Source organism: Mustela lutreola, chromosome 13 (assembly GCF_030435805.1).
Source record: "Mustela lutreola isolate mMusLut2 chromosome 13, mMusLut2.pri, whole genome shotgun sequence".
In the NCBI taxonomy this organism is placed as follows: Eukaryota; Metazoa; Chordata; class Mammalia; order Carnivora; family Mustelidae; genus Mustela; species Mustela lutreola.
In genome coordinates this window covers 61,031,375-61,045,977 of record NC_081302.1, presented here as the reverse complement: position 1 = coordinate 61,045,977, position 14,603 = coordinate 61,031,375, and the positions used below count along the sequence as shown (strand labels likewise).

Below are 14,603 nucleotides of genomic sequence, written 5' to 3'. Positions count from 1 at the left end.
AGAAGGGGGTGAGCATGGGCTGAGGGAAAGCTTCCTGCAGGGGTGAGATCTGAGGTTCCCTAAAATTGTGGGCAAGAGTCAAACAGGAAAACATCCTTAGCCTAAAAAACAGTAGGGGTTCAGGAGGCTTCCCTAAGGTTGTGTGACCCCAGAGGCCTGCTGCCACAGCTAGCATCACTCCGGTAACTACAGGCCTGCTCGCTGACCTGGAAGCTTGAAAAGCTGGAGCACAGACACAGAGGGTCGTGGGAAATCCCAGGAAGGTGCCATGGGGCCTCACATCCCGCGGGATTCCCAAACCCACAGAAGGCAAACTTCTCAGAAACTGGGGAGATGGAAGGCTGGTGGGCTGCCCTCGGACTCTGAGGCTCTCCAACCCCACCTGTCCATAGAGTTTTATAGTTCCCGTTCCAGAACTCACCTGCTGGGCTTCTGTGACTGATTTGGCATTAGGTCCCTCCAAGCAGGGACCAGTAGAGTTCTGGTCAACACGAACGAAGCACTAATGGGCATGGTTCTTATGATAGTCTGTTATCCTTCCTCCCACATCTTATCCAGGGCGGATGATGAGAGGAAAGCTCCTGAGGCTTGTTAAGAGCACGTCTGCCTTCAAGGATTTGCGGCTGTTGTCAATACTACCTGCTGGTCCCCCGTCCACTCTGTCTGGTCCAGGCAAGAGCACGCTTTCAGAGCTGGACAAGAGTGTGGTCCATCCTGATGTCAGAAAGGAGACTGACAATTGTCAAGAGAAAGGAAACAAATGCCCATAGCATGATGGCTTCTGCAGATGTCTGTTTGCCCCAGCAGTGGCAAGAGTGTTCCTGTCAGTCAAAAGACATCCCAGTCACCCTCTACGCTGCCCCCCTGCTTCAGGATCCTCTGTCCACCCCAAGTCAGCTACCCAAGCCATCTTCCTAAGTACAGATCTCCCTGACACAAATCAAAACAGTTCAGGACATTCAGAAAGACAGCTCTTAGCAGATGGACCCTTGCCCATTACAGAGGTACAGAAATACTGGGTAAGCTATCACTAAAAAATTGTATTTTCGTACATGTGGTCCCTGAACAAAGAAGGGATATCTTCAAGTGGCAGAAATGAAGAGCAAAACCTCAGCCAAGGCAGGTAAATGTAAGTTGGGTCCTGGAGTCCATGGAGATATTAAGAAGCCAAGGTTAGGCTCCAGGGACCAGGTTAAGGTTATAACACCTGTATGGGAACAGAAGGTATGGTCTTAGGCTTTGCTTGGAAGAGAGAAAATTTTCATCTGAGCTCGGTAGAAAAGCAAGAGTACCAAAGGGATGCCCCTTCCTTAAAGAGGATTGGAAACGCGGTCCACCAGCTCAGGAAAGTATGAAGAAGCAAATGATCTCTCTTGGGACATGGGTGGGAGGGAAAAAAAAGTCACCTGTCAGAAATTGAATCCTAGGGCCCATGCCATAAATGGGCACAGAATCCAGATCGATGCCGCCTGTGAGGCCATGAGCCCCAAACAGAGAAACTAACATAATGTTTGATCTAAAACAGTTGAAACCTCCAGGAGCCTAGTCGATGCTAGTGTGCAACCACACTGTGTAGAAACACTGTCACAACCCAGGGCACATGGGAGTCACGCAAGACAAATAAGTCCTGCCAAAGATGAGCTCACAATAAAAACTGACACATCATGTGAGGAAAGGAGCCTCTGTGCATGGGAACCGCTGGTGCATCAGGCAGGGTATGGTGTCTTGAAGACTGAAGGTAACAGAGCGATCTGAAGAAGCTATCCACACATACCTACCCAGCACTTTCAGAGCACAACCCACCAGTCCTGGCCCCGTTCCAATGCGTTCCTCCTGGTGCCCACCTTCTCAGGCCATGCCAATCCCTCCTGTCACATACACTCAAAACCTTACACCATCTTCAACTTCTCTCAGCTCTTTCCTTCAAAAATGGCTTTCAGTTTCTCATCTTTCTTCCTGCCCTCTCCTCTGTTACTGCAAAGGGCAGCTAGCTGGTCTCTCTGCCTGCCTGACTCCAGTGTCCCCGCTTCTTTTCACTCCAGCCCACATTGCCACTAAAGTACACTCCCAAATGGCAAGTCCGGGGGTTTCACTTCCCCGAGCCAAATCCAGATTACAAAAGTCCAAACCTGACCCAGCTTGGACTTAAAGTTCTTTCCAGTTTTGTTTTCTCTTTAATACATTCCTCTCATCCACCCCTCACCCACGCCAGCCACTTGTCCTTCCTTCACTCCCCCTCATACTTCCAAGAAGTCTCCTCCCTCTGACTCGACAGCTTCCCTCATCACATCGGTTGACTGAAGGTCAGCCTTGGCTTAAACCTTCTAGAAACATGATGTCGTGGAAGAATACAGGTGTCATTTGGTCTAGACCTATCTGGCTTCAAATTCCAGATATGTCACTTAGTAGCTCTATGCCTCAAGCAAGTCACAACCTCCCCCAGCCTCAGTTTCCAATTATGCAACATGAGAATTATACCACTTTGCAGCATTGAGAGGATTGGAATCTATGGAAAGCACTGAGCACAGAACGTGGCCCCAGAAAGTGGTCAATAAACAGTTGCTGAATTGAGCCTCTGTCTGTCTTTTTATGGGAGTTTTGTCCTGCTTCCCCAGCCAGAGCTCCATGAGGCCTGAGGCCTTGTCCAAACTGTCTTTGCATCTCTGTACTTTTCCTGTGCTTGACAAAGGAGAACCTATCTACTGACAAGTAGTGGAAAGAATTTAGCATGCCCAACCTGATGTTAGAAGGGAATAATTTGGGTAGAGGGACCTAGTGGATCTCAGATATTGGAAGGGTGTTGAGGGCCCACTTATACTGTATCACTCCAGAGAGGGGAGAATTCCATCAGAAGCTATAAGGATGGTTTTAGTCCAGGGTAGGAAAAGCCAACAAACAGAGCTGCTTAACATGAAAGCAGGTGTCAAATCTAAGCTGCTTGCCATTAAAACACTCAAATTATAGGAAGTATTCCTCTGGTGGACGATAGATAAGACCAGATCAGTGTTTCTTAACTTTTGGGAGTCACAAAAACCTTTGAAAGTCTGATAAAAGTTGTGGATCTTCCCCCCACACCCCCCCCCAACAAAAAGGCTCAAAGCATAACATTTTATAAATAATTTTGTAAATAATTTCAGGAGCTTCATGGTTCCTAGGTAAAGATCACCTTAAAACCCTTGTAGTATGTTATGTTCAACTTTTTAAAAAATTTAATGAGAAAGAAGCATTTCTGTTACATGTATCCTCAAAATTCACACCTCCCATCTCAAGGGCCTGGTTCATAACTAAAAACTCAGTGCCATTTGCCCAAATTCAATGCTCTACCTGTTTGTTAATTGAATGAAATCCTTGACTGATCTTTAAGGAAAGATAGGTACTGCACAGAGAAGAAAGAAAAAAAGATAAAAATGAAGCATTTTATAAAAAGACCAATACAAGATGATACAAGGTAGAGAAGAGTTCATCAGAGCCAGAGAAAAGGATACATTTTGGAAGGCCCCAACTCCCAGCCTCTTGCCCAGGGTCAACTGCCCCAGTGAAATTCTAAACCATGAGGACAGAATCTCCTACCCAACTCTGCTTGCCCTGGCTGCTTGTACGCAGAGTGATCATCGCACAAACCCAGGGCACCAGGGAAAAATCACTCCTAACATCGTGATGATGTCCAGATGATATTTTAATCTGATTTTGAAACCTTTCCCTCTGTGAATTTAGGTCTTAATTGTAATGCGACCATTCATTGTTCTATTACAATTGCTCAGTTCACCCTTGGTAATGAGTTATTCAAAGAAGTGTGGAGGCGTTTTTCCCCCTTAGAGTATTATTATTCAAAGAATAGTTAGTTTTCAGCATAAACACTAGTGACAATAAGCCCCAAGAAGAAAAATATCCTGTCCAAGCACAGAAGGACTTCTTTGACAAACTGAGTTTCAGATTCTCAAGGACCAGCTGCTGCTTTCAGTTCGTATGGGCACAGACACGCTGCTCGGCCCGGACCCAGTCTTCTCGCTCTCCCCACTCCCTGCCGCACCTGCACTCACGTGGAAACACAGTGGCAGCGGGATTTCAGGAGCCTTCTCAAGCTCTGCAGGGCCTCGGGCAGCCCGGCCCCGGTGAGGGCACTGCAGGCCCGGAGCTCCCACCTGCGGTCCTGGAATCTCTCCAGGCCCAGCCTGTCTCTGATCCCAAGCAGCGGCAGAGCGCCAGGTGCCTCCTGCTTGTTGGCCAGCACCAAGAAAGGGACACTGGCCATGTGTGGATCGTTCAGGACTCCCACGAGCTCAGCCACTGCCTCGGACATGCGTGCTTCATCTGTGCTATCCAGAACATACACGAGGACATCCGTGCCTTCCAGGTAGTCCTTCCAATTGGCCCTCAGCTGGGTCTGCCCCCCAACATCCCAGATTGTCAGAGACACGTGCCCTGGGACTTTGAGCGGCTCCACGTTGAAACCAACAGTGGGTAGGGTCTCCACCAGCTGGTAGCCCTTCAGTTTGTACAGGAGCGTGGTCTTGCCAGCTGAATCGAGGCCTATCATCACCACCTGGGCTTCGGCCTTGTGACCTCGGGAATTCACAGAACCCATGGCGGCCACTGCTAAGCCCTAGGGGAGAGAGGCCAGGTGCACACATCAGCCATTCTTTTCAAGAGGAACACAAATCCACGCAGGCACCTGGAAGAAGAGCCTCTCCTCCAAAAGTAGGAAGCGTCTTTACAATGTCAGGTTTCAAACACGGGCCTGGGCTCTGAAAGGGCCAGGAAGTAAGGGCAAATGAGTCACCAGGAGCTGATCTATATCAGGAAGGTGGGGGGGGGGGAGGTGGGAAGGGGGCTGTGTCAGGGAAGGGCTCCCTGGAGGACGCCCAACAAGGCATCCACATTCCTTGGTAGTTAAAGCAAAGAGGCAAAAGGAAGCTCATTCCAGTTAGATAAAACCTAGTTCAGTAGGAATGACCGAAAGATGTCTTCAGTTCCTTCTAGTCTGTGGCTTCCCACCTCTGTTTTCTTCCTATAAACCTAAATCCTGAAGTGGAAGCTAGCTCCAGTTCCACGCACCAAGTGAAGAAGACAGTCCGCCTGGGTAACTTGGGTGGCCGTTGGTGCTCCCCTCAGGACCAGCACTGTGTCCTGCAAACAGTGGCTATTTCAAATACGGTTGCCTGAGGACAAATTTAGGAGTCACAGCCAGGTGGTTTCTTCCATTGCCTTATCAAGGTACATTGCCCATAGAGCACGACTCACATTTTTTATTTAGAAATGGCCAATTTCTAAAACCAAGACCTCTTCCTGACCTAGGGGAAACCTGGCTGGGACTGGGGAAGGGACATCTCTCCCCGGGCGGGGGAGGGGGGCGGCGGGTAGTGGGGATATTTCGGCTGCCCCTGGAGGGAAATAAGACAGGCTCCGTTCATTCCTCAGGCCAGCGGGGGAAGAGGGAAAGTAAAGTTACCTCCGTGTTCTTAGACTGCGGCCGAAAGCTCCTCCTCTGTGGCAGTCCGCTCGCATGCAGCTGCTTTCTGCGCGGCGGTGGTGTCCCAAGAGCAAGAGGAGAAGGAACTGTAGTGGCGGTGGCTGGTTCCCCTTTTCTGCTTCCTTCCGCAGGTGGTCGGGGCGGGGCGGGCTCCACAGCCCCTCCCGCGGGGGACCGGCTGCACGGACATCCCCAGCAGCTCAGGTCTTGGTAGTGCCCAGCCTCGCACCAACCCCGTTTCTCAGCAGCTCAGAACACATTTCTTGATAGTAATTTATTTATTTATTTATTTATTTATTTATTTATTTATTTATTTTTCTGGAGCCTGGAGATTCTTTTGCTTGCTTGGACCCTACAGGTTTTTAAAAACTGCCTAAGTATGATTAAAACACTCTTTAAAAAAGTAACTATGTTGAAGGCAAATGTCAAGAATTTAAGAGTTGTGTCAGTGTGGTGGAACTGTGCGCAATTAGACTTACTGCTTAATTTTTTTTGGGGGGGGCAATGTCATCGTGTTTTTCCAGGAAACAATGATACCTCCAGAAAACACAGTTTTTTAAAAAAAATTATGGCCAAACAGAAGCCATTGATTCTGCAATTCTCCAGTGGGCGTCTGCAGTTGCAGTGACATGACTCTTGGGACCAGTCACATGTGTGCGGTACTTTCCGCTTTCCCAGGCATTATTCCGTTAAAATGGCAAGAATTGAGTTGGGGGTTATGACTCTCCTGTTTTACAAATAAAGAAAGGGGCTCAGAGTAAATAATTTGCTCAAGATCTTGCTGGGATTTATTCCTCTCCTCCTCTTCTAGCGTGTCTGCTACTCACGGAGGAAGTGCTTTGTAGAGAGCGAACATCCTGTTGGAATTGTCCTTGCTTTCCTTAGGCCCGGGTATTTTATTTTATTTTAAAGATTTTATTTACTTATTTGACAGAGAGAGATCACAAGTAGGCAGAGAGGCAGGCAGAGAGAGAGGAGGAAGCAAGCTCCCTACCGAGCAGAGACCCTGATGCGGGCCTCGATCCCAGGCTCCGAGATCATGACCTGAGCCGAAGGCAGAGGCTTAACCCACTGAGCCACCCAGGTGCCCCAGGCCTGGGTATTTTAACAGGAGGGAGCTGTTAGGAAAAGTCAGAAACACCGTGTGTTATGTGTACCACTCTGTTGTTAACTGCTGTTACTGTTGCTTAGTTCTTGGAGGTACCTGTGTTGTGGGCTGTAGTCGTTTTACAACCAGACCGGGCAAGTGGGAATTTACAGCTAAAATCGGGGAGGGGTGTCAGCAGATGGGAAATTACTGAGCAGGAACATCAGGGGTCAAGAGGGATTCTGGTTAAACTGACCCAACAGGATTCTTGCTGAAGACAGGCCAGGTGGCCAGACATCACCTGTGGGATGGTGGGGCTGAGGAACGTGATCAGATTTTGAAGTGATTAGATATTAAGGGCAGGGCATTCTGGTTAAGAGGTAGGAGGGTTCTAAAATGGTATTTTATAAGGAAGTGTGCAGATGATCCTAGAAGACCTTTCAGGAGTCTGACTAAAGTTTAACCAAGCAAAGAATCTTTGTCATTACCCAAGAGCAGTCTCCAAGCATTAAAGAAATGTCTGGAGGAGGACTTGTCTGCCTAATCCTAATCTGTGAGGCGGGGAGATCAGACCAAGATGAGACTCAGTCTTGTCCAGCTGATGAATCCATGGGGATCCTGGCATCCTGGCAGGATTGATTTGCAGGAGGACCAGGATGGGCAGAAGATAAGGACATGGAGGCCAAGGTTAAGGCGTGCCTGGGGCGCAGTTAAGAGGGCAGGGTTGCTATTACTCTGATTCTGGTTCCTTCTGTGTGAGTCCTGGGAAGAGAGAGAGAGGTACACAGGAGCTGAAGAAGCTGCTGACTTGGAGAAGAAAGCCTGGACTAGGTACTGTAAAGTTTAGTTCAGCTCAAATATCTTATAGGACAATGGGATTTTTATGGAGCAGCTGTAAGCAAAGCTTTGTACAGGCTATTGCATGATTTTTTAATTATTTATTTTTAAAGATTTTATTCATTTACTTGAGAGAGAGATTTTATTCATTTACTTGCAAGGAGAAAAGCAGAGAGAGAGAGAGAGAGAAACAGGCTCCCTACTGAGCAAGGAGAGTGACATAGGGGCTCTATCCCAGGACCTTGAGACCATGACCTGAGCCACAGACGCTTAACCCACTGAGGCACCCAGGTGCCCCATCACATGATTAAAAAACAAAACAAAACAAAAAAACAAAAAAAAACAGAAAACAACTCTTCAAAATGCATCTGCATGCCGTATGAATGGGAGAAGTCAGCATCATTTTTGTGTGTGAAGACTAGGACATCGTGTATCAAAATTAGATACAGAATATATTGTAGACTCTTAAACTGTCTTTGCTTTGCATTATAAATTGTATTTAGAATTATTACCATTCTGAGTGCCTTGTATTTTACATTTACAGCACAGCTCATCTTCCAGAACTTTTCTATTTCTAGTTTCCATTTTATTGGTAACACCATCTCTTTTTTGTTTTGTTTTGTGTGTGTGTGTGTGTTTACCGCCCCCTCCTTATAAACAAATGAGGAACCTGGCAAAGTGGGGGGTGAGGGAAGAATTTCCTTGCCTATCTCTCTTTGCTCTCCCTCCAAACAGAAATAGTATCTCTTTCTCTCTCAAAAAGAAAACAAAACCAACAAAAAAACACAAGAGGAAAAGGAACTAGCAGTTGGGGGGGGGGGGAGTGTGCCTTCTGGAACAGCCAGCTGAGAAAGATCAGAAGGATGTAAGCTCTGCACCCAAGCAGCTTCAACTCCTGACTAATGCATTTGCAGCATTTGCAGGAGTTTCCTGACACGGAGGGGGAAGAGCCAACAGTGGCCAGAGACTGCCTCCTGAACATATGCAAGGAGGATGATGCGGAGGCCAAGACAGAAGTGGGATGAGCTCCCAGCGCCTCGGAGCCGGTGCTGGTGCCCGTGCTCGTGCCGGTGCTGGTGACCGGTGACCGGTGACGGTGAGCTGCTGCTCTTTATCCTCCAAGGTTGTTTCAATATGCAGAGTAGGTCCTCAGCAGCAGCTGCTCTTGGATCAGACCCGGTTCCTGAACTGGATAGTGTATTTTTAGTTGGCAGGGGAAAAAAAAAACTCGATTAGGAAGGAGGTTGGAAGGTCACTTCATAGCTAGAAACTCAAATCCACCCTTGAGACTTCTCTGTATTTCCCAGATGAGTGCTTTGATTCTCTTCTTTTTATAAACAAAATTATGGAAGTAATAATGAATATATTGTTTCTCATTTGGGTGTCAAACAATGTAAATGTCTACAGGACAAAATTCTTAGGTTCACTCTTTTCTCTTTTTCTTTTTTTTTTTTTTGTTTTGTTTTGTTTTTGAGAGGGAGGGAGGGACAAAGAGAGAGAGAGAGAGGAGGGGTAGAGAATCCCAGCCAGTTCATCCCCAAAGTGGAGCCCCCGCTCCCCACCAGGGCTCAGTCTCACAACCCTGAGATCATGACCTGAGCCTAGTCAAGAGTCATGTATTTCACTGACTGAGCCAGCCAGGCGCCCCTTAAGTTCACTGTTCTTTAAAAAAAAAAAATTATTATTTTAGAAAGAAAGGGCGAGAGTGAGTGGGGGAAGGGCAAAGGGAGAGAGAGAAAATCAAGCAGTCTCTGCACTATGCATAGAGCCCAAACAGGGTTCGATCTTATCACCCTAAGATTATCACCTGAGCCGAAATCAAGAGTCAGACATTTAATCAATTGAGCCACCCAGGTGCCCCAAGTTCACCCTTTAAATCACTACTTCCCTCCTCTGAGGTAATCAGGATTAGTAGTTTGACACACATTTTTGCAGTGATCTTCTATATATACTTATGTTTTAGAGCACACACCTCTATTTTACTGTTTATTTTTTGTTTGCATCTTTTAAACGTAACTGTGATATTGGTAGCTTGTCATATTGAACAATACATTTATGAGATCTTTCCACATTAGTATATATCCTAACTCAGACACACTTACTCTTTTGTTATTTTTTAATAGGATTTTATTAAATAATGAGAAGACCTCAAGAAATACAAGAAGCATAATGCTAAAATATTCATAGATTAAATTGTATGATTCTGAGATTAATTTATAAATAATCTAGCAATGGAGAAGTAGTAGCTTGGATATAAGATTGGCCCTAAACTGAAAGCTGTCAAAGCCAGGTCGACAGGGGCATATTATATTAGTCTCTATGTTTTGCATACCTTTGGAATTTTATGGAGTAAAATATGAAAAGCAAATGTAAGAGGCATATTCCAGTTTGCCAAATGTGTGATTCTGCCACAGCTCACAGGCCCCTGGATCTCCAATGAGTTGTCACACTCCACACTTCTTCTGTAAGAAGTCAAAAGTTGCCTTCTCCAGAATCTGCCGTGACCCCAGCTAGTGTAGGTTATTTCTGCTTTATCCTTACCACGCTTCGTGTGTATACAAACACAATCCACACAGTCACACACACATACTCCTACACTAAACGAATTATCTTATTAAGCTGAGATTTTAAAGACATAGCAGTCATCAGTTGAGCCCCTAATCTGTATCATATACAATATCTACATGTATTTCATTACTCCTCTCAACAACTTTGAGAGGTGAGGCTATTTTGGTCCCCTTTTATAGATGTGGAAACTGAGGCTAAAAAAGATGAAGTAATTTGCCCCAGCCTAGTGTTTTTCTTTTTTATTCTCAATTTTCTATAATTTTGTCAACTTTTTAAATTTTTTTTTAAAGATTTTATTTATCTATTTGAGAGAGAGACAGTGAGAGAGAGCATGACCGAGAAGGCCAGAGGAAGAAGCAGACTCCCTGTGGAACTGGGAGCCTGATGCAGGCCTCGATCCCGAGACTCCAGGACCAGACCCCAGCCAAAGGCAGTCCTCCAACCAACTGAGCCACCCAGGCGTCCCTTGTCAACTATTTTTAAATAAATACATGCAAAAAGTGATCTATACAAACACTGAGAAGCAAGTAAAATCTTACGGAGAAGGAACATTGCCCTTCTTAGATGAAAATAAACTGAAGAGAGTGTCTGGGTCATGGTCTGAATTTGGCTTCCTTGGGAGTTTTGTTACAAGAGTCCCTCCTGGGGCAGTCAGTGTGCAGAGGCATGACAGACACAATCTTAGGAAGCATAGGGCTTCCCGCAGTTGGGGCAGCGAGCAGGCATTGCTGGTGGGCCCAGTACTGGCTATCCAGTGGGAACATGGTCAGTAGGAATGGATTGCTCTGTATATTCTACATCAACCCCACTTTCCACTCTCAGGAATGAGCAAATCAGACTACTTCTTGGGGTGAAAGGAGTAATGTCATGTGGTCCTGTCTGTAGGGCATGGAGAAGAGGGGAGAAACTTCATTGCCACATGATCAAAGCCCACCCAATACAGATAAGAATTCAAGCCAAGGGGAACCTGGGTGGCTCATGATTCCAGGGTCCTGGGATCGAGCCCCACATTGTGCTCTCTGCTCAGCGGGGAGCCTGCTTCCTCCTCTCTCTCTGCCTACTTGTGATCTCTGTCTGTCAAATAAATAAATACATACATAAATAAATAAAAGGAATTTGAGCCAAGCTTGCCTGGGAATTTTTTCTTCCAGGTAAAGAGAATATAATGACTGCAGATAGTTTGGTGATAAGAGTCCTTATTGTGTCTATGTCTTAAGTCATACCACTTCAACTTGAACTAGGTCTCTACATCATATGCACATCTCCTTTGAGATGCCCTTGACCTCTGTCCTGTGTTGGATCCTCTGCTTTTACATCCCAGATTTTCCCCTTTCTTGGTTTTCTTGGTTGTTTTGATGGAGCATACCTTCAGTAGCCTCTCAGATGCATGGGAGGTACGTTTTTAGACTTTGAATCTTAAAATGTCTTTTTAAAAACTCTAACAATTTATTAATGGTTTGTTTGCATATAAGATTCTAGGACAGAAATCATTTCCTTTCAGGACTTAGAAGGCATTGCTTCACACTGCTGCTACTGAGAATCTGAAACCAGACTACACTCTTGATCCAGCGTTTGTGACTCTTTTTCTTTCGGGGAGCTTACAAAATCTTCACTTTGTTCCAAGAATTCTGAAATTTCAACTAAATTGTCATGTTGTGAAAGTTTGTGTGTTTTTAATATTACCCCCTTTTCTTTTTTATTCTTTCCTTTTATTTTACTATATTTTTAAATTTACCTTTTTGGTTTTGTATGAGAGAAATGTTAAGAAGATTTACAAACCAAAAGGTTTTAAACCTTTTTACTTGGTATGAGTCTATTTTCATCCATTATGCTGGAAACTCAGTGGGCCCTTTCCTCTGCCTCTTACTGCTAGAAGTAAGTTACTTTCCATTTTGGAACATCCTGAAACTTCCCATCCATGTTTTATGTTCCTTCTTTTTGGAATTCCTATTATTTTGTTGCTGAACTTTAACTTATTCTCTTATTTTTAAAAAAATTCGTTTCTGGGCCTCCTGGATGGCTCAGTCCAGCAAGCATCTGATTCTTTGTTTTGGCTCAGGTCATGATCTCAGGGTTGTGAGACTGAGCCCCGTGTTGGGTTCCAAGATCAATGGGGAGTCTGCTTGAGAGGCTCTTTCTCTCGCCCTCTGCCCTTGCCCACCAATCTCTCTCCCTCTCAAATAACTAACTAAATAAATAAATAAAATCTTTAAAATACGTATTTTTTCTTTCCCTTCTTACATCTTTACCTTTTCACAGTACTTTCTGGGAGATTTCTTCAATGTTATCTTTCAACCCTTCCATTGTGTTTTCTTTTCATTTATTATCCCTCTTTTTCCCCTCCATCAGCTGTCTTTTGTTCCATGAGGTTCCATGGAACCAGGAAGAATGACCATAGGAGACCCCAAAGTGGAGGACATGTGGTAACAACCAGTGGGTTTGTGCTCTATTTTCTGAATTACTGAAGTCTGCCTCCTTCAAGGTCACATGCAGTCTGTTTCCCAGCATGGAGCCTGCCAGCCTGCTTTTACCTGGATCAATGTGTGCAATAATTACGCTGGGGACAGATGAAGGTGCACAGAACATTTCCCAACATAGATCATACAGTGGGTTATAAGCCTCAGTAATTATAAGAGTTGAAATCACACTGAATATACTCCTCTGTGTGACAAAAGTGGGATTAGCAATAAACACTGGAAAGATATCTGGAAAGCCCCCAATTTTTGGAAATTAAACGACCTATTTCTAAATAGCACAAAAGTCAAAGAAGAAGTTGTAAGGAAATTAGAAAATATTTTGAGCTGAATAAAGATGGAAATACAACAGAACCAAAATTTGTGAGTTATAGCAAAACCACTGGGAAATTTATACATTTAAATGCTTATATAATAAAAGAAGAAAGATGTAAAGTCAATTAACTAAGTAAGAGGAAAAAAGAAAAGCAAACTAAATGCAAAATAAGAAATAAAATAAGAATGAAAAGCAATTAAATAGAAAAAATAGAGAATATGAACACAGTCAAAAGTTGATACTTTGGAAAGACTAATAAAATCAATAAACTGTTGATAAGGCTGATTAAGAAGAAAACAAAATCATGAAGAATTAAAAAAGGGACATCACTATCAAAAAAACTGACAAAGAAGATATTATGGGTAGTCTTATGCCAAGAAAACCAATAGCTTAGATGAATTGAATAAATACTATTTGTTGAATAAGCTATCTTTTTTCCTTGGCTAACTTGAAATATTACCTTTCTTGGGGCGCCTAGGTGGCACAATTGGTTAAGCATCTGACTCTTGATTTTGGCTCAGGTCATGATCTCAGAGTTGTGAGATTGAGTCCCATTTCAGGCTCCACACTGAGCGTGGAGCCTGCTTGGGATTCCCTCCCTTTCTGCCCATCCCTCCTCCTTCCCTCTAAAAAAAAGAAAGAAAGAAATATCACCTTTATTGTACATGAATTCACTTACTGACACCCAGGTATGGGTTTGGAAGCTTTTACATATCATATTTACCGTATTTGCTCTAAGAGTAAGTATTACAGTAAACCAATGGGAAGTTGCATCAACTTTTCTGACCCAGCCTCAGGGGGCCACTCCTGCTGCATTTGATTGGTTACAGGCCAATTTTAGGTTAGTTTCAGTTGTATAACATAGTGATTTGACAATTCTGTACACTACTCCTTGCTCACTGTGAATAGTGTAGTCACCATCTGTCACCATTCAATATTATTACAATATTTTTGGTTATAGTCTCATCCTGTACTTTTCATCTCCATGACCTATTTCTTTTACAATGGAAAGTCTGTACTTCTTAATCCTCATTGTCTATTTTATCCGTCCCTCCACCCATCTCCCCTCTAGCAACTACCTACAAACTTGTTCTGTGAATTTAAGAGTCTGTTTTTCCTTTGTTCATTTGTCTTGACTCTTAGATTCTACATAGAAGTACAATCACAGGGAATTTATCTTTCTCTGTCTGATATATTTCACTTACGGAAATGTTCTCTAGATCCATTCGTGTGGTCTTAAATGGTAAGATCTCATTTAAGAGATCTTTTATGGCTTTTATGGCTGAGTAATATTTGTGGAGAATACTTTTTAAAAAATTATTTTTATTAACATATAATGAATTATTAGCCCCAGGGGTACAGGTCTGTGAATCGCCAGGTTTACACATTTCACAGCACTCACCATAGCACATACCCTCCCCAATGTCCATAACCCCATCACCCTCTCCCTAACCCCCCCTCCCCCCAGCAACCTTCAGTTTGTTTTGTGAGATTTAGAGTCTCGTATGGCTTGTCTCCCTCCCAATCCATCTTGTTTCATTTTTTCCTTCCCTACCCCCCACAACTCCCCACCCTGCCATCAAATTTCTCCTATCAGGGAGATCATATGATAATTGTCTTTCTCTGATTGACTTATTTCGCTCAATATAATGCCCTCTAGTTCCATCCACATCATTGCAAATGGCAAGATTTCATTTCTTTTGATGGCTGCATAGTATTCGTGTGTGTGTGTGTGTGTGTGTGTGCATGCATACACATATATGTGATATATATGTAATTATTATATATATATACAAATATATACACATACATATATATCACATCTTCTTTTTAAGGGTGAATTTATAGTGC

The 14,603-nt window shown here is 44.1% G+C and overlaps 1 protein-coding gene across 2 annotated transcripts; it reads right to left on the bottom strand.

The window, feature by feature from the left end:
* Nucleotides 1-3,659: 3,659 nt before the first annotated feature.
* On the bottom strand, nucleotides 3,660-5,605 carry ARL11 (ADP ribosylation factor like GTPase 11). 2 transcript variants are annotated; one of them, XM_059144432.1, is made up of 2 exons: nucleotides 5,450-5,605; nucleotides 3,660-4,745 (listed from the first exon to the last, which is right to left on the bottom strand). In XM_059144432.1, the coding sequence occupies exon 2, from the start codon at nucleotides 4,583-4,585 to the stop codon at nucleotides 4,037-4,039; it is 549 nt and encodes a 182-aa protein (XP_059000415.1). In that variant the 5' UTR covers nucleotides 4,586-4,745; nucleotides 5,450-5,605; the 3' UTR covers nucleotides 3,660-4,036. The 2 variants fall into 2 exon arrangements, with proteins under 2 accessions (XP_059000415.1, XP_059000414.1); XM_059144431.1 differs by having other exon boundaries at nucleotides 3,660-4,603; nucleotides 5,450-5,603.
* Nucleotides 5,606-14,603: the final 8,998 nt, after the last annotated feature.